Here is an 18,961-nt window from a genome sequence, read left to right as displayed (position 1 = left end):
GTCAAGCCGGCACTAATAAAATAAACAAGAAGATAAAGTCATCAATTGGCACCGGCAGACCCCCGCGACCCTGTAAAACAGGAGCAAGTGGGTTTGAAAATGGATGAATGGATGGAAGTCATCAACATCTCCGGGAAAAAAAAGACAAAACATGGGCAATAACTCCGGAAAAAATAATAGCGCGCTTCTCATTTTCGAACTCCATCAAGGTATTGATACCTTAAAGCCACACACCGAATGTGGTTATCCTATCTTAAACAGTTTCTGGGAATAATTGTCCCCTTTAACTCGGACGGACAGATAGCGGATGGTGTTCAAACCTACAGTATATCCCCCTTCCACACTTCCAGTCTGCTAGCTTCATGCTAACATCTATGGAAAACCCATGTATATGCTCATGCTAACATTTACCGCGATAGGCAGGGATTTATATAACACACCGTTTATGCTTAACTTTCACAAACACAGTCTTAGGAGTGTTATCAAACAGTACACTTTTTTTTCAAGCCGAAAATACAAAAACTTAATAGACACCAGTCGGCCAGGGGTTTTAAAATGGTGACTTCCGACTACTACGGCAACAGTGTTAGGTCAAAGCACACAAACTCACCCAGAGTAAAGAAAAACGGAACGAGGGCAATAACTCCGAAAAAAGTATTTGCGCACTTCTCATTTTCGAACTCCATCAAGGTATTGATACCCTGAAGCCACACAACAAATGTGGTTATCCTATTTTAAACCGTTTCTGAGAAAAGTTGTCCCCTTTAACTCGGACAGACGGACAGATGGAGCCCAAACCTATATCACCCTTCCACAATTTGTGGCGGGGGATATTAAGCAAATGGAAATGACAAACAACTTTCTAGTATTCTATGTCCACTGGGGTGGTAAAGGCTCTGTTCAAATGCTATTTTTTTAAAATGCTAGCTTAGTTTTTTGCTGTGTGTTGACCCTGAGCTACAATTGAGGTTTAAAGTTACTATATATTTTATAACTATGCAGATTAAAATAAAAGCACCAAATGTATAAAAAACGAACTTGTTTATTGTAAATGGTGATTTTTTTTTTTTGTACCTGCTTTGCAACATGGACATTTTATATTTAGGAAATGTGTTTTTTTTTTTACTGATTTAACATTTTAAGCGGCTGATTGATTTGTTTTTACTTAAACTGTTTGCCAATTTTCCACCTACTGATAATGGGATTACGTCCAGCTCATAGTCACACTTACTGTACATAACATTTGGTAGATTCGTAAAACACATTCCTGATGGTTTCTAAATAGGGGTGTCACAATATTGCACGTTTGCTTCGTTGGTCGATACCAATATCGATTCGATATGATATCAGCACGAGTCACACGTGCTTTTATTAATTACTTTGTATTGTGGAATGTTAGCAAAAGCTTGATCAATTGATATTATTCAAACAGAGAACAATAGTCAGCAATAATATATGAGAAAAACTGACCTATTTATTATTAACCAATGATTTACACATATTTCAACCTTCAACCTCAAATCAAAACACATCTCTACAAATCAGCATATTCTCTGTAATTCAATATTTTATCTTATTCTATAATTTCTCCTACATTTTTTCTTTTATCTTTTGTATTATTGGGTTTTTATTGTATTGCACTGGTTTTTTATTATTATGTTTTTATTGTAAAGTATCTCAACGTCATAAATTGAGGGTCACCTGTGCATTACTAAGCCTACCTATTTAACCGATGGGTTATATACATTTTAACCTGAATCATAAGAATATTCTATCATTGAATAAAATAAATGCAAAAATAAATTAGAATAAAAATAAAATAAATAGAAGACCCTGGAAACGAACCTAAAAAAATCCAATAAAAATGATATTTTCATTGATATCAGACTGATATCTGACATAAGTATGAGATAATGACATACTGTATTTACAAATATAATTTTTTAGTAAACAACTTTTGAATGATTGATTGATTTTATTTTGAAAATGAACTGTAACTCAACAGTAACGAAAAAAAATGAACCGAGGGTCATTTGTCCATTATGAGGCTTACCTATAACAATAGAAATCTGAGCTGTTAGCATATCAAAGCTCCTCTTTATTAATGAGTCGTATTTAATAAATACTTAATCCTTGAGTACAAGGCATTGCGATGGCAGCAGAGCCACATGTTTCTCTAGCCGTCAGTGCACCAGTGCTTACCTGTGTTGGCCTCGGGACGAGGGGTGAGGTTAATCTCGTCGGCTACTGTTAAAGGAAGGAGGAAACAAAAGAGAGGAGGGATACAACATTTGGGCTTCGGTTAGTGCTCACATGCAACATTCAGGTGGCACTACAAAAATCAAGACGGGGCTTCATCTCAATCAGAATCTAACACCATGCGGGGAGACAGAAGTGAGCTTGTGGGAATGAAAACGGGGGTTTGAAAATGGCAATCAAACTTGTTGTGGTATCAACAAGGCACAAAGCGGCAATCTGGTCAGGAAGATTAGATATGATTATAGAGAGAGCGAGCGGGGAAAAAAAAAAAAAAAAAAAACCTGTCACAGCCAAAGCAATCAGCGGCTGCTGCAAGCCATTTCAAGGTGAATCAAGACAGCAAAATTCTTCACTTTGAAAATGAGCGTGTGTTTGGAAGCAGGAGTGAAATCATTTACCTACGATGGAACGTGTCCGAGACAAAGAGAGGGTGCAGGAATATGAAAATTAAGGAAATTGAAAATATTTTCTTGTACACAAGAATTATCTTTAGTATTTTGGAGTGATGTGACTAGGAATTATTACTATTAACCCTAATAAACAAAGACGGGGGGCATTTAGATTCAATAGTTTGGCATTTTGGGAAATTTAAACTAGTTTTGAAAGATGTGAATGATAATAACCAGTTATTTATTTGTAATATAGAAACAAGCTTTTAAAAACCTACCTTTCACGGATGAAAAACTATTCAAACTAATATTATTAGTTTGCTTTCACAATAAAGGCTTTCTACACAAAACAAGGATGTGGATGGTTTTATAGAATGTTTGAGGGTAGATGTAAATGTATTTTTTAAAAAGGCAAACAGATGTACAGTACCTAGATCCATGCTCTTCGACTTCCGTGTCTTTATGATCTCAAGTTGAGCGGCGTCTCCAAATTGCTTGGTGCGTTTCTCAGACATGCTCTGACGGCCAAAACCTTCTCTCTGGAAAGCTTCGTCTGGATTGTTTTCATCCGGATTCACAGAACTGGATAGAGAAGAACAAAGGGAAAGAGGGTTAATGATATCAGACAAGGAAAGCCAGAGTGTGAGGGAGAAAAAATATCAGTCTTAAACTTCAGAAAGTAAAACTAGGTTTAAGTTTAGAAGTTATAAAAGAAGTGTGAGGACTGGAAAAGAAAAATAGAACTAAAAATGATAAAACAGAGACAAGATCTTTTAAAAAAAATGCATTTAAACACACAAACCTAAAATAAGGAACTGACTAAATATTTTTTTAATAAAAAACATTTTAAGATTAAAAAAAATAAAGGTTTCAGGTAAGAGGAATGTGACCAATATTTTAAGTTTTCTTTTATTTTAAGTGTGAGATGTAGTCGCTGACCCATCATATTATTTTACAGTAGGGGTGGGACAATACACTGGATCATGATATTATGCAAAAGAAAATAATGGGCTTGCCATAACAATACACAGGGATCCCACGCTTTTATTACAATGATTTTTCAAAACTTTTCCAAAATATTTTACCAAATTTCCATGACTTAGTTCTGAAGCACCAAAATATAATTTTTTTTTTGCCCATGCATTTCCTGGTTTCTAGCGTACACCAGCTGAAGTGATTTTACCTACGCACAGTTTTATAAATGAAGCTGAGAGTGAATTTGTGAGATCTCGTGATTCCTGTTCAATGATGCTGCCGGTACGTAGCACTTTCACTTTGAGATAACGCTTAACATCTTTGGGTTTAACATATGTCACACATTAAAATAAATACATTATATTTCCAAAAGTTTTCCAAAGCTGTTAAAATATTCTATGACTTCTCAAGACTGGAAAATAGTTTTCTCACATTCCATAACTTTTTCAGGAATTTCATGACCGTGGGGATCCTGCATTCAACAATTTTTTTGCAAGGACAAAAACTGCAGTTGGAAAAATATAATAACCATGCTTTTATTTAACATTATTCGTGGACATACATACTTATTTTGGGTATTGCAAAAAAAAAAAAAATAATAATAATAATCTTGTGTGTAGTCCGAGTAGATTGTGTGGATTTTTTCATTTTTTATGTGAAGTCCCCCTCTCCTCATCGCAATATATCGTCCTACCTTTACTTTGCAGTATTGATTTTGCTCACACCAAGACACTGCATAGCTGGGGTGAAAAATGACGGTTGTTCATGGTTGATGTACTATACAGTATGTTGCCTATCTTTTAATATGTTCTGTGTGTACAGTATCTGTTATTCCTATTACTGATGGTTGTTTTCCTTTTCGTTTTTTTTTGTGTTGACACTAACCTGCTAATGGTACAGGGGACGAAAATTAGCCCTTTGGCTGCAATCCTATGTATTTACATGTAAATGTTTATGAATATACGTTTTATTATAAAAATAATAAATGAAAAATAAAAAGTCTCAAAACCCAGTGGAGGAGGAGCTCCCAACCAAACACACACAGCAGTCAGTCACATGGGACACACTATGGTCTATGTAAACGTTGACCCACAACTCAAAGCAATGCAGGAACTGAATCATTGATTATAATCTACTGATTATCTACTTACGCCTCATTCTGATTGGGAGGCTCTTTGGCCCACTGAGGTGTCACATCTGTGACGAAGCCCATGTCGTCATGAGAGCTGGATGATGATTGGTCAGACAGGTGGGGAGGTAGAAGTGGAGGTCCATCATCTTCTATGATCACAGTGTCGTCCTGAGGCATGTTGACGGTTGGTGACAGCTGATAGTTTCCTGGTTGGAGAAAAAAAAAAAACATTTATTTTTTATATTCCTCTCTTTTTTTGCACATGAACAAATGTTTACCGTCATGTAATGATATTAATTTTAACAAAAGCACAGGGTTAGTGTAAACCTGCAGATTTCAATGTGGAAAAATCATGAATAACATAAAAATCCTAAAAGCAGCTGCTTGTACTTTTTTTTTTTTTGGCAGATTTAAACCTCTTTTTCTATTGTGTTTTTAAAATATAAAAATTCTGTGTTAAAATAAATCAAATCAAACTTTATTTATAAAGCATATTTCATGTACGAGGCTACACAATGTGCTTCACAGTCAAAAACAAGTCATCTCAAATATCACTTGCAAATGAAAAACACAATATACAAATTCATGTATATACAATACAACATGTACAAGAAATGATCCAAATAAAGTAAATATTTACATCAGCTACAGAAAAGAAATGCATCAATCTTTATCCATATTAATCAATATTTATCTTTTTTCAAAATAAAAGTTGTCAACGAACCCCACAATGCACAAATATGCCATAATGTTTTTCGACAAAATGGTTCAGATTTTATGATTTTATTCAGTTAGTCAAATCAATTTCCTTTTGAGAAAAACATCTAACTCATGCTGAAGATTTATTCATGTTTTCTACTAGGGATGTAAAGATTAACCGTGAAGCAGTTAAAAATCGGTTCAATGGTGTCACGGTTCACATACTTCAATACTCTGAAATTGAATAGCAGTACTTAAAAAAAAAAAAATAATAATTTTTTTTTTTACAGCAAAGGGTGCTATCTATTTAGAATTTGAAATTCAGGACGCACCACCGTGTTTTAAATCAGAAGTGTGGAAGCATTTTGGTTTCCCCAAGACAAAATTAAAGAAGTGAGAAAGAAAAAACATGTGAAATCTAAGGCAAGAAGGGAACAGAGAGGAAAGAGAGAAACAAGTTTGTTTATTTATATTATTTCTTGGATATGGGATTTGTTTTAAAGTCCAATTGGCACAAAATACATTTTCAGTTGCACTTTTAAAAAGAAAAGGAACTATTATGCAGTTTTACATAGTTTACTGTAGAGCCAGAATTTAAATAAATAGGCTTCTTCTTCATCTGTACTATTTATTTTATTTCATTCAGGATTTATTTTTAATTAACTTGCATTTCTTTGTGTCGTTTATCAAGGGAGTCTTTTGACAATGAAAGATAAAAGAAAATAGTCCAGTATTTATTTATTTTTTCGAGGAAAAAAAAATGAATATTTTTCAGTCATCATTTGTTTACAGTCTCATTTTGTAAAATAAATCGTGAGAGAACTGTATCGTTAACCCATTATCGTATCGGGAGTTGAGTGAATCGTTACATCCCTACATTCTACACATTTTTTTCACTTTTAGAGCAAAAATTTAAAGTATTTACCGGTAAATCACTTAATTTTGAAATGTTATGGCATTTAATAAAAAAAATAAAGGATCACGGTTTGTAAACGGAGTTGTCTCACGAAGAAACAAGAAATCACGGTAAGAATGAAGTCGAAACACAAAAAGAATGCAATGTGCGGAAGTTTTCCGAAAATGCCAATAAGAGCGTGTTCACAGTGGAGATAAAAACAAACTTCTTTTTTAGAGCAAATGATCTTCGAATTATTGATATGTATTTAACTGATAAAAAAAAAAATCTAAATATTCTGGATGACTCACTCAATGTTTTTTTTTTTTTTTTTTTAATCCAAATCCACATTCTTCTCCATAATCAGCTTTTACCTATAGATGTTTGGCAACAGACGCCACAGTTGTTCTGATGTCAACTATGATTAATTTAAGCCTTGGGGAAAGAAAACACTTCATTCTCTGACAATAAAAAGTGTGACTTCTAAAGTCCCATTGGTATGCAGCAGCATATGACTCTTTAATCTGCATTTTAAAAGTGTTAAAAAAAAAATTAAAAATTTTTTTTTAATTGGTTTTGCTGCTTTAGAAAAGTGAAGTGAGCTTAAGCAGACGCTTGGCTTTAGAAAGCATTAGAGGGTTTAAAGGTAGGGTGGTATGAGCTGGGCCTGGATGACTACCCACAGAGATGACCCATGCATATACATGTACGTATGATGAATACTCTTACGTAAAACATTTAAAGAAACCAAAACAAAGCTGTAAGCAGAAGATGTAAAACATGATACAGGCCAAGGTGAAGGAAACACTCACTGGTTTCTGGGTAAATAAGGAGGAGCTTAGAAATAAATGTTCATTCAAATAAACTTCAAGAACCAACTCAATTCAACACAAAACCTGTTTCTGTTAGTCAGTTCCACTGTTACAACTTACACTAGTTATTTTCCGGCAAAACAATTATCCATTCTCGAATATGCATGAGTTTTCGATTTTTACTTTGGCCTTATTGAGACACAGATGTGACATTTTATCTGAAAACACCACTTGCTGTCATCTTCTAAAGGCCCCAAATTATTATTTTATGGAATAAAGGCAGAATAACGCCAATGCCAAAAATAACCCTTTGCACTGATAAGATGCTCCTTAACTTCCAAATGACCACAAAATCAATAAACAATAAGAGCTGAATAAATATTATCGGGTTCTGCTGATTCGTTCCAAAGGGACTTTTTTCCTCCCCACTGTAGTTGATGCATTTTCATGTGGATTTGTTGGGTTTTTTTCTTTTTATCTTAAGAAATTTACATTTTATTAGCGCTTCGAGATGACTATTGTTGTAATTTGCGCTATATAAATAAAGTGTGAATCTAATCCATCTGCCTTAATTCTCTTTTGCCCACAAATTGTTCTCAAGCCTTCGCAATCTGAGGGAGACCATCCAACCTGGCAACACCAGTGACTTGGACCAAATTTCATCCCGTTCATTCTGCACATGCAAAACCTTTGTGAGTACCGGTATTTTAAGTATTTTATTATATTTAATAGGTCGCTAATTATAGAGATAGAAACAAGTCAGTGTTAAACTAGTTTACATACATTTAACAGACTTCCTCAGCAAATCTTTATAAAAACAAACTTTCTATTAATTCATGAATCCATAATTTAAAAGAATAAAATTTCAGAAATAGTGTGATAATACATCTTGGACAGGTAGGGCTGAGTTTGTATGATCCAAGAAGAAAAAATATGCAGTAGAATATTGCAGCGGTCACCAACCACTGGACCACCGACCAGTACTGGTACATGGACAAACCGGTACTGGACCGCAATTACATAAATAAAAAGCGTTAAAAATGAATTTTATTTCATTTTTATGCACGTTCTGGTAATTTCATATAGAAAATTATATTTATATTATTTATATGTATCTTAGATGGACAAATCGTCACTAATTTCCTTTACTTGACTGCATTGGATTAGACTATTAGACTCATTGGCATAGTGAGGTCACGCAGACCCCGCTGTGGAGGGTATTGTCGCGTGTACACCCCCTTTCTCTTCACCCCCTCCTCCTGCTGAGTATATTTGTCATTCCCTGCAAATTAGGCAGTCTGTGTGCATCCTCCAGAACCAACACCGGCAGCCCGTTCTTCCCCAGACACCAGACAATCGCGAATACAGAACTCATGCATAAACCCAACTTAATCCCATTGTCCTAAAGCAGTCCAGTGTGCATCACTGAGAATCTCATCAATGTCTCAGTGTGAATCACTGCAGTACAATCAGCTGGCAGCCAGTGAGAGAAAACCCAAGGAATCCGTCAACTCGCTGGCCAAGTGAAAGAAGCAAAATAATAATCGGCTTTGTTTCAGTGCCAGCACCTGAGGGCGAGTGGTGGCCAGTAACACTACCACTGCCAAATGGATAAAACACACACAACATCACCTCGACAGCTAACTCACAAAAACATATTATTGTCCCTGACTGCCATAACAAAAAAAAAAAAAAAGTCTGACCATCAAACTTTAAATGGTGAGAGGTGGGTTTTTCTTATTTTTGGGGGAAATAAAATGCTGAATCCTTAAAGGTGAGGAAGGACGGCCATCTGGATAAAAATAAAGATAAAATCACCATGCAGAGATGGACGTTCTCTCCCAAGCTTTTCATTAAGTCTTGTCTCAGTCATTAGCATAATTAGTCAGGAGGTTATTGCCAAGGGTGCTGGGCCTCAATAACCCCTATTGGCCATAAGTCTCTCTCTTATCCCTGTCATCTTACTAAAACAATATCAGTGAGTAATCACAGAACGTCCACAAGGCCAACATGCCAGTCAAAATGTTCAGAATGGGAGTGCTGCCTTCTAAGAATGCCTGATGTGTGATTTATGCTTTACTGCTCCATCGCAACAAGATCTCAGTCCAAGTTGCTAGGAAGGACCCCTAGCATTTAGACACACAATTTTTTTTATTAAAGATGGAGTTAGCAAAGCATTCCTCTGATTGTAACACATCAGGGGTTTTGTCAAATGGAGATGCTACTGGTAGATTTTGTGTTGGAGTGATGGGTTTTAAAGGGATCCTCCACTGTTTTTACAAATGTGCCCTAAAATCTTTGGAATGTCCTTATTAGAAGATCTATGCCCAACAAAACTCATTATTTTGGTTTTATTAACTTTTCAAAATGGGACTACTTTACTGTTGTAAAACCTGTTTTCAGCCACATTTGTAAAAACAGTGGAGGATCCCTTTGAGACTTCTTTATTTCCCAAATGTTCATCAGCTCTCAGAGCAGCACCATGCATTTTTCCTCGACAAAAAGGTCAAACATAAAGCTTGAAATTGACTAAATAATAATTATTGATATGTAACTGATTTTTCATTAGTCTCAAGTATAAATAACAGGTACACAGGTGAAGTAATACAGCAATCAATAGCTGCTGCAACATTAAAAACAACATTATCCAACAGTTATATATTCATGCCATGAATAAATACAGTCAGTGTGTTTACAGCTATTGAGCTCTGCTCACTGGTCGATGGAGGACCTCTCGTCTAGTCTGAGTACACTTTACATGCAGAACAGAACACTAAACTCCTAACAAAGTCCCACAAAGCCACCTCAATAGGTGGAGCTGTATCCTTTACAAAACAGTCCATATTGACGTAGTTCACGTTGATACAAAGAGGAAAATGAGAACGGATGGAAATCGTTTCTTTCTGCGTTTTTCTCCAATCCTTGTATTTTAGGAAGTTCAGCTACTTTAGCTTTAGCAGCATGACAGTGGTTTCTTGACCACTTTAAAAAAGACATATCTTATTACATATAAAGAAGAGAAGGCACCATTTCTAACCAATCTGTAAAACTTTTCATGACAACTCAATTCAAATATACATTGACTTTAAAGCACAACGGTGAGAATTAAAGCCAATATGGACCAAAAAAGACCAAATAAAGAGATAGTGTAGGCCTTATAGATCAACGTATCAAAGCACAACTACTCGAAAATATAAAAGGTTGAAATTTCCGATTGAAAGTTTGTTTTGATCTCCACTGTCATTGTCGGACAAGTTTGGCGGATTGCATTGTGGGATGTGGAGTCTCATAGATGGATGAGTAGAAGAATTTTTACTTTATTCTTACACTGATTTCTTGTGTTGACTGAGAGGGTGATTTTTGGTCACGTTGTTGATGATTTTAAATGATTTTACTGATGATTTTAATGTATCATTGAATGTTTTCTGTTGCACTTTTTGATCATGTAAAGCACATCGAGTTGCCTTGTGTATGAAATGTGCTATACAAATACATTTGCCTTGCTTTTTTTCCCCCAAATTTCCCAAAGTTGTTGGGATACATGGAAAAATCTGAATTCAGTCAAAACTGAAGGACTCGCCGGGTAAGGTGATATCCCGGGGAATACTACGAACAAAATAGAACAAAAATAGTGAATCACTGTCCTCCTCGTCTGGTAAAGAAACACAAATAATCACAGTAAGAATTAAGTGAAAAATGATGAAAAACAGTTTGTTTTTAAACCTTTTTCAATCTTTTTCGAGCTAAAGATCTTCGATTTATTGATCAGTGAGGCCTACACTTTGTCTCTATCTGATAAAACATTTTGTCTCCAGCAGCTTTAACAGTGATGAAAGAGGCTTATTTTAACCTCAGAGCTGAAAAGGAATCTGAAATCCCAGCCTCAAACAGAGTTAGCTAACTTAAAACCAGAGCCACTGGCCTTTATCCTCTTTGCTTTTACCCAGAGCGGCAAATTAAACATGTCAAACACGACTTTAATCCCCCTCCCCACCTTTCCAATGTCTCTTTGATTCAAAAGCACCGTGATCTTCTAAAAGTGCGTACTGTGTTAATGTCGCTCAGAGTAGTTGGTAAAATTCAACATCTATCTTTGCTTTTTAAGACCTTCCCAAATTCACCTGATTCAAAACATATTAAAGAACAGCCTGCATATTTTATGGTACCAATTAGGTTTGAAATCTTCCTTTACGCAGTCACAAAAGCACTCCACTGGGCTGAGTAAGTGTTTAATATGGAGGGAAATGTCCCATGCCTCTGTGAGGGCAATTAGAAAGAGCACATCCCTCCATAAGCAAACCTGGGAGCTTTTTCAGCATCTGGTCTCTGCTCCTGTGCATTCACTTGGGTATAATATGAGATGAAATCCTCCACTTGAGCTGCTTTGAACTCTACAGATCTCTGTTCGGCTTTCCTGACTCCAAGTGAGGACACAAAATCATTAGGAGAAGTTATTTTTCAAATAAAAACAGCATTTAGGCAATTCGTGCACTTTCATCATGAACTTTTAATATTGTGATGCACTTTTAGCATTGATCTTAACATCCTGGTTATTATTGGCTGGTTTATTTATGGTCTTGAATTAAAGTGTATTTCTTTTGTACTGTCTGTATATTCTAAACTTTTTTGGCTCGTATTTTGATTGTTGTGTATTTTAATGAACTTTAATATGTTTTTTTGTGGATGCATTTGACGGCTGGGGTAATATAGATAGACATTTGCTATTGCTATAAAGAGGCACATTTGCATGCTTATGTTTATCCATGTGTGTTGTCCCTTTTATTAATAAATAACATCTGAAATCTAAAATATTGACAGAAGCTTTTCACTAATCACTAATCAAATTGAAATCTCATCGTTTGTGTCAAAAAATATTTTTCCCAAATTGATTTTCTATAAATATTTAAAGTATATATATCTAGTTTTATCTCTTTATAACAAGTTTCATATTTTAATTAATGTCACTCTTAAATAATTTTCTCAGGAAAGAAATAAGGCGTTGCGATGCCAATTGGGTTTGAAATGCCCCATTTCTTACGATTTGCTGAATTAATTCCAATGTTTATGGATTTATAAAGCTTTCTAAAATAATGAATTACATCTATAAAGAATTTTTCTGCTCTATTCTAACTAAACAATTGAGCTTTTTATCAAAAACCCTTTCATTCACTGACCTAAGACAGCATTTATAATAGCTTTACATGTATTCAAAATACAGAGTGAAAATCAGATGAACTCTTGATGATTGTTAAGTAATAACGAATGCAGCCAACAACTGTTCTTAACTCAAAATAGATATAAATGTTGGATATTTTCATGTTTCTCAACTCAGGTATGTTTGGGTTCTTTTTGCAATGCTTAGTAATAAATCATCTGCAGAGGACAAAAATATATAAACAGCTGGATCATCTGGGCTCTCGCACCATCTGGTGCGCAGAAGTTTTTTTTTTTTGTGACATCAAAATAAACCTAGCAAGTCATCTATGAATGATTTAAGTGCAATGCACGTTAGAATCGGCACGTCCGTTGGCAAAGCTCTTGCACAACGTTTCAAATCTTCCCACTAATCTCTTGCGCTTTGGCCAATACACAAACTCCCTTTCAGAGCAACGCAACCATTTTGAGCAATGGCAGAAAGGTCATTTGGCAGCAAAAGGAATCCAACTCGACATGTGTTCATGACTCGCTTTAAAAAAAAAAAAAAATCACACAACTTTTCTCACAGTAAATTTCTATCTTTTTTGCGAGAAGATGATGAAAAAGCTCAAGTTGCAATTTTATCAGCCTGTTTCTATTGCACAAACCATTGAAAATCTAAAAACAATGATTACAAATGCTTTTAGCCTAGCAAAGAAGAGTTGACAAGCACCAGTGCTTGACAGATATATAACAGATTAGGCCAACTGTCACGCTCTCAGACACCAACCATGTATTTAGTAGGCTGTTTGTCTCTCTCTACCTCCGCAGAATGGTTGGGTGAAGGTGTAGGAGTGACAGGATGTCTATTGTGGCTGATCACGTGTGTGTGCGTGTGTGTGTGTGTGTGCGTGTGTGTGTGTGTGTGTGTGTGTGTGTGTGTGTGTGTGCGGAGGAGTGTGCACAGTTCAGGTATTGGTGTTTTTTTGTGCAAGTTTCATGAGTGTGTTTGTAAGGCTGAAGGTTTGTGATCCAGGGTTACATGTATAGTGTTGTCTCGACCAGTGGTTCGCAACCTTTTTAGCCCGTGACCCCCAAAATAAGGTACCAGAGAGTGGGGGCCCTCAATGTAGCTGAAGGTGGTTGAACACAGACAAACACTGAAGAATAGTCATGTGGAGACAGGGCCATCTATAAGGGGGAATAAAGAGGAGAGATTTTTGGGGTCCATCCATAAAGTCAGCAAAATGATGGTCCATTGTTCTATGAATCTGTGATAACCACACTTATTTATTTATCTGATTAATATCCACTGTTATACAGGAAGTTTGTTATTATTCACAGCATAGTATATAGTCATCTTAAAGGTATAAATCACTGTTTTAATCAGCAATGAAATTGGTTAAAAGTGACCAAAAATGGTGGAAATTGTGGTGAAATTGGATTTTTAAAAACCACAGAAATTGGTTAGAACTTGTAAATTACAGTGAGCAAAAACAGAAAGAAAAAATTGTAAAAAGGGTTCAAAGTGTCACTATTGGAGTAATTAGTAGGAACAATGAGTTTAAACAGGCAAAAAAAAATGGGCATGACAAATCATGAATGTTGTTAAATTGACCAAATTATGCATGAAATATGGTGAAAAGAGGTTAAAAGTGACCATAATGGGTCAACATTAGTGACATTAGGTGAAAAAAGTGGTGCAAATGGTTTATAAGGGCTGAAAATGTGTTGAAAGTGGAGAAAATGGGCAGAAAAAGCATTGAAATTTCATGAAAAAGTGGCAGAAATGAAAGTACTGTAGCAAAAATGCACGAAAAGGACCAAAAATATGACAAGATAAAGTGTTAAAAATAGGTTCAAATATGGTGAGTTTGGTGTAAATGTATTTCTTAAAGGCACCTGGAAACCCCCTCCCAGACCCCAAGGTTGAGAACCCATGGTCTAGTGGGTGGTATGTGTTAGTGAGCAGTCTTAATTAAAAAGAAAGTAGGACTAATAATTCAGAAGAAAGAACTATTTATTACTTTCTTAGAAAATGCCAAATTCAAGCCAAGTTTTAGTCATTTTTCTATTGTCAGGAAACATAATAAATGCATCACATAACGTACAGAGTAACTTACTTTAACACTACCATAAAAACTAAAACAAGTGAAGAGTTGAAAATAAGACAGTCTTACCTATTGTGCGTGGAAGCATGCCTTGTCGTGGCATTAAGTTGTCATCAAGCCCCTCCAGCCCCCCGTACAGAGAATGAGAGATTCTTCGCTCATGGTCATCCAGAGAGGTGCTGAGATTCTGCTGTGGTCCCAGTGGACCTCCGGGCGTCTCCTGATTACAAAGAGAGGCAATATTACAATTACTGGTTTATTTATTCATTTATTACACTATATCACCAACACTTGTTGTCTTTGTTGTGTCGTACATACCCAGGTAAATGTTAAACCTACAATAACACACCATCAAAACAATTTCAAAAAAAATATATATTGTATGTAAGAAAAAAATCAACCAAATTGCTAGGGTGTGTGCTAACAGCGTAATGGATGGCACAGAGACAGCTATCAGTGCTAATGCTACCACTGTGATAACAAGGATGAATGAGCATGGATTTCCAATAGGCTGTGGAGACAAAATGCTGTTAGCCTACACTTGGTGCTCTGCAGGGAAAGCTTAGCTCGCTAGCATCTTGACAATTCCCCCGAGGACCCATAATAATAGGCTTCTTCTGCCAGACAAACAGACCATTTACTGGCCAAGTCGCCCATTGGCGCACATACTGTATGTTGGGGTTATGATGTATATAATGTACATCTTTGTGTTTGTCCGTTCAAATCGTTGACTATCGATTCACGCATGTTCCAGCATTTTTTTTTTAAGGTGTTGACTGCTCATGTCATAAAGATAGCAATCATATATAACAACGCTATCACACGTGAGTCAATACTGGAGCCAAATTGCCTCAATCAATGGCCACAACTTCGGGATTAGATCTTCACTCAGTAGAACCTTTACTTCATGATACATTTTTAATGGATTTTCATGTGCACATGTGCAGAGGATGACATTATAACACAGGGGAAAATGTCAAATTTAATAACAAGGAATTGATTTTTAAAAGCAGATTTTTATATATTTTTTTCATAACTCAATCATATAAGTTATCTTATTGCTATCATGTGTGGAGACTACATCGGAGTCAACATCGCTGCAGTCTGATGACCACATAGGCAGTGAGATTACAATCTCAAGTAACGTAGTAAAAATAGAAACTAAAAACTAAGATTTTATAGTAGGACACCAACATTATCTTGATCCACCATCTACACATAGCTCTAGTGGGCTGCAATGGGATGACGTCCAGTCAGACAAGGTTGTGCCGGGTTGTAGAGAACCCCTCGCTTCTGTCCTTGCATAACCCATCATACTGCTCACACCGCTTCACACCATTTACACTGATGTCCACTCCATATATCAATACGTGGGACCAGTGCAAGACAAAATCTTGTGTGTAGTGGTAGCATGTCAGAGCATGGAGGATGCCGCATTTAATGTTAACCTAACCCACGAGGAACGAGTGTATCATAGTGGATCATGTTTTTCCTGCAGTTTGTGTCTTCTTCTCGCCCTCCGAGGGCTCTCTTTTCTATTTCAGGTGTCTTGATGCTGGAGCTGGCGGTTCTTGCTCGATGGTTCACGGCTGGAACACTCGGATGGACTATCCTTCTATCCTATCCTGTTTGTCCTTCTGTCCACTAACCCCAACCAGCTGAAGTGAATAGCTGCCACCTCTGAACCTGGTTCCGCTGGTTCTTCCTATGAAAAAGAGGGAGTTTTTTCTTCCCACTGTCGCTAAATGCTTGTTCATGTGGATCTTGTTGGGTTCTTTCTTTCTTACTATGGACTATATATTTTATTAAGTGCTTTGAGATTACTTTGTTGTAATGTGCGCTATATAAATAAAGCTGAATTGAATTGAATTGAATAGTAGTGTAACACGTTATTATGAAAATACTTGTAATTAAATTATACTTTTGTCATCGTCACATTTTTCCGAGCTTCCCGATGCTGAAAACAAACTCCGTAAATAGTTGTTCTTACTCCACTTTTTTTTAACAACCTTTTTGTTTGTTTTATTGCCAAGCTGAAAATATATAAATAATAATTAAAAAATGATTCACTTTCGTGTTAATGTTCTGTCATTTGAGAGAGTTTCAAACAACTTCTTTGTAGTTGACCTTTATTTAAATAAAGGTTTTAATAAAACATAAAAAAAATACACTTTTGATTATTTTTTGTGACAGAATTAATCCACAAGTAATGCAACTTAGCTACTTTCTTGAGGCAGTAACCAATAAATGTAACTAGTTACTTAATTTTGAAAAGTAACCACTAATTTGTAACTAATTACTTTTTCAAAGTAACTAACCCTACACTGCATATAGGAGAACTTTACTTGGCTATATGAGTAACTACCCTGGTAAATGGAACGTAACATTTTTCATTTTGGTTTTAGAAACCTTAATTAACCTTTTATTTATTCAACTTTGTGCAGTGCAGGTGTTAACCCTTTTTCTTTGAACTGAACTGGACTGCTCACCATTGCACAAAACAAGGTCTTAAATGGTCGACAATACTCTACACTTGCCTTCAACATAGTAGAGCAACTTTAGGATGAATCAGAGTGAGTCTAAGGGTTTTAGGTCAAACATCACTGCCAAGATTCAAATAAAAAAAAAAAAAAACAGAACAGTTGAGCTGCCACAGGTGCAAAAACTAAGCCTGTTCTACATTAAACCACAGCCCTATTCTCCCTTATGCAGGTTTACCAAACACTTTTAAAGTAGCATATCTCATTTTTTCCAATTTATAATGTTCTTATAAAGTTATTGGTTTGGCACCAAATATGACTAAAGTCCCAGAAAACAGAATTAATCAAAATATCTCATTCAAAGGTCACCATGTGGCACAGCTCCTAGAAGAGTGTTGCCTTTCCTGATTTTAAATGAGGAAACTAATGAATTGGTTGAGGTGGGGATGAGGGTTTAGCTGAAATGCCTTGCTCATCACCAAGGAAATACCAAGGGTGTATCAACAAATCCAAATGCGGTTCATTGCATATTCAGGAGGGCAATCGAGCTTCTGGAAGGTCTCGATCCCATTGGGTGCCGATGGCAAAGTGATGAAAGCGCGCCTGTTTGCAGAGTGACGTGTTTGTATGGGTCTGAGGATGGAGGCAGCTGGACCTGGGATTTAATGTGATGGCAAACATTTCACATTTATCGGAGATTGGAGAAAAGTAAATAAAGGATAATTTGAACCAATATGTCAGTAAATGTCACTATAATCCCCATTATATGTCCACTTGTGATTGGGGAATATTACATTGATTGACAGGTTCCTGTGAGATGTTCTCCAAAACAACTTATGGGACACACAAAATAAGCTGTGTGAGCTGTTTTAGTCCGACTGTGCAGCAGGAACAGAGTTGTTTTCCTGTCTTGTTATTCCCATGTCAGGAACACTATGGGCAGACACTTGGACAGCCCCGGGCCATGCCTGCAGCTCTGCATGTGAAGCACAGAGCAGGAATTTTATCCATCTACTATGTTCTCTGTAGAGAGTCAATGCCTTGGCGTGTTTGCAACACACAGGGGGATACAGCTTCTCAACATACAAAGCGTATGCACAGAAACATCCCACATTCATGCATAACTGGGTCGAACACACGAGCTGAGATGAACCCAAACACACACACACATACATGAAACGCACCTCCAGGTTTAGCCTCTGCTTTCAATTACCAGTCGGGGCCGAGGGGAAATCAAAACTTTGACACAGCAGGTTTGAAACGGAGAGCAAGGAAGAGCGTGCAGTGCCAGAGGCAGACACGAGCACGGCGCTGTGCGCGCACATTCAAAGGCTCTGCAAGCGGCGCTGCACACGGACTCGGTGTTTGAGCAGGCGACAGGCGAAGAAAGAGCACAGAGAATATTATGAAAACCTAACGTTAAAGTTGTGTAGCTCAGTCCATTTCAGCTTCTTTTTCTTTTCAAAGCCCAGTTTGCTGCAATGCATGTGTATTTTTAAAGTTAGCAAATTTAAATCAGCTCACTTTCATGATTTACACACATGCAGAAGTTAATCACAATTAGATTTTCCTCTCATGACTCAAACTACACGTGTAATCACAAATCCCATTTATGTGCAATAATTCACATCAAGGTTTATTTATTTATTTTTTTAAATTTATTTATTCAGTTTATTTCCGACATGGTTACATTCACTTTTTTTTTTTTCACTTTTTTTTTTTCTTTTTTGTACATGCCGAAAGGTTCAATCCACTATCTGCCATATGTATTTATCTCACCAACAGGTCTGTTTACATTTTTACATTGTGTCTTATTATAATGTATATAGTGTGCTGAGTATTATAGTATTATATATTTATAGTTCTTTTTTTCCAATATTTTATGTGTGTGTTGTATGTCATTCCTCATTCTTGGAGAATGAGGAATGAATTTTGTTGTATTTGTTGTACAATGACAATAAAAAAAAAGCTTCTTTTATATTCTATTATCATTTATTTCTATCCATTTAAACTAGTTATTGTTCACTACGACCTATAAACACAGTAATACGGGTGCCCTGATCCAATATTGAT

The 18,961-nt window shown here is 36.1% G+C and overlaps 1 protein-coding gene across 10 annotated transcripts in view; it reads right to left on the bottom strand.

Annotated features, from left to right (window-relative positions):
• The window catches only part of pard3ab (par-3 family cell polarity regulator alpha, b), a 279,421-nt gene that overhangs the window by 94,964 nt on the left and 165,496 nt on the right, over positions 1-18,961 (bottom strand). For 7 of the 10 annotated variants that reach the window (XR_003675910.1, XM_028472041.1, XM_028472044.1 and 4 more), the window contains 4 exons: positions 14,478-14,628; positions 4,775-4,961; positions 3,079-3,230; positions 2,203-2,247 (listed from right to left, as the gene is read on the bottom strand). Coding sequence is in view for 9 of the 10 variants with exons in the window: in XM_028472041.1 (XP_028327842.1) it covers positions 2,203-2,247; positions 3,079-3,230; positions 4,775-4,961; positions 14,478-14,628 (535 nt within the window). In the remaining variant the exon portion in view is untranslated. The remainder of the gene's footprint in view (positions 1-2,202; positions 2,248-3,078; positions 3,231-4,774; positions 4,962-14,477; positions 14,629-18,961) is intronic. The other 3 variants (XM_028472043.1, XM_028472045.1, XM_028472050.1) reach the window with 1 other exon arrangement.

The sequence above is a fragment of the Gouania willdenowi genome, chromosome 17 (genome assembly GCF_900634775.1).
Source record: "Gouania willdenowi chromosome 17, fGouWil2.1, whole genome shotgun sequence".
NCBI lineage: Eukaryota > Metazoa > Chordata > Actinopteri > Blenniiformes > Gobiesocidae > Gouania > Gouania willdenowi.
Note: the sequence above shows the minus strand (reverse complement) of the source record. Positions and strands in the feature narration are given on the sequence as shown.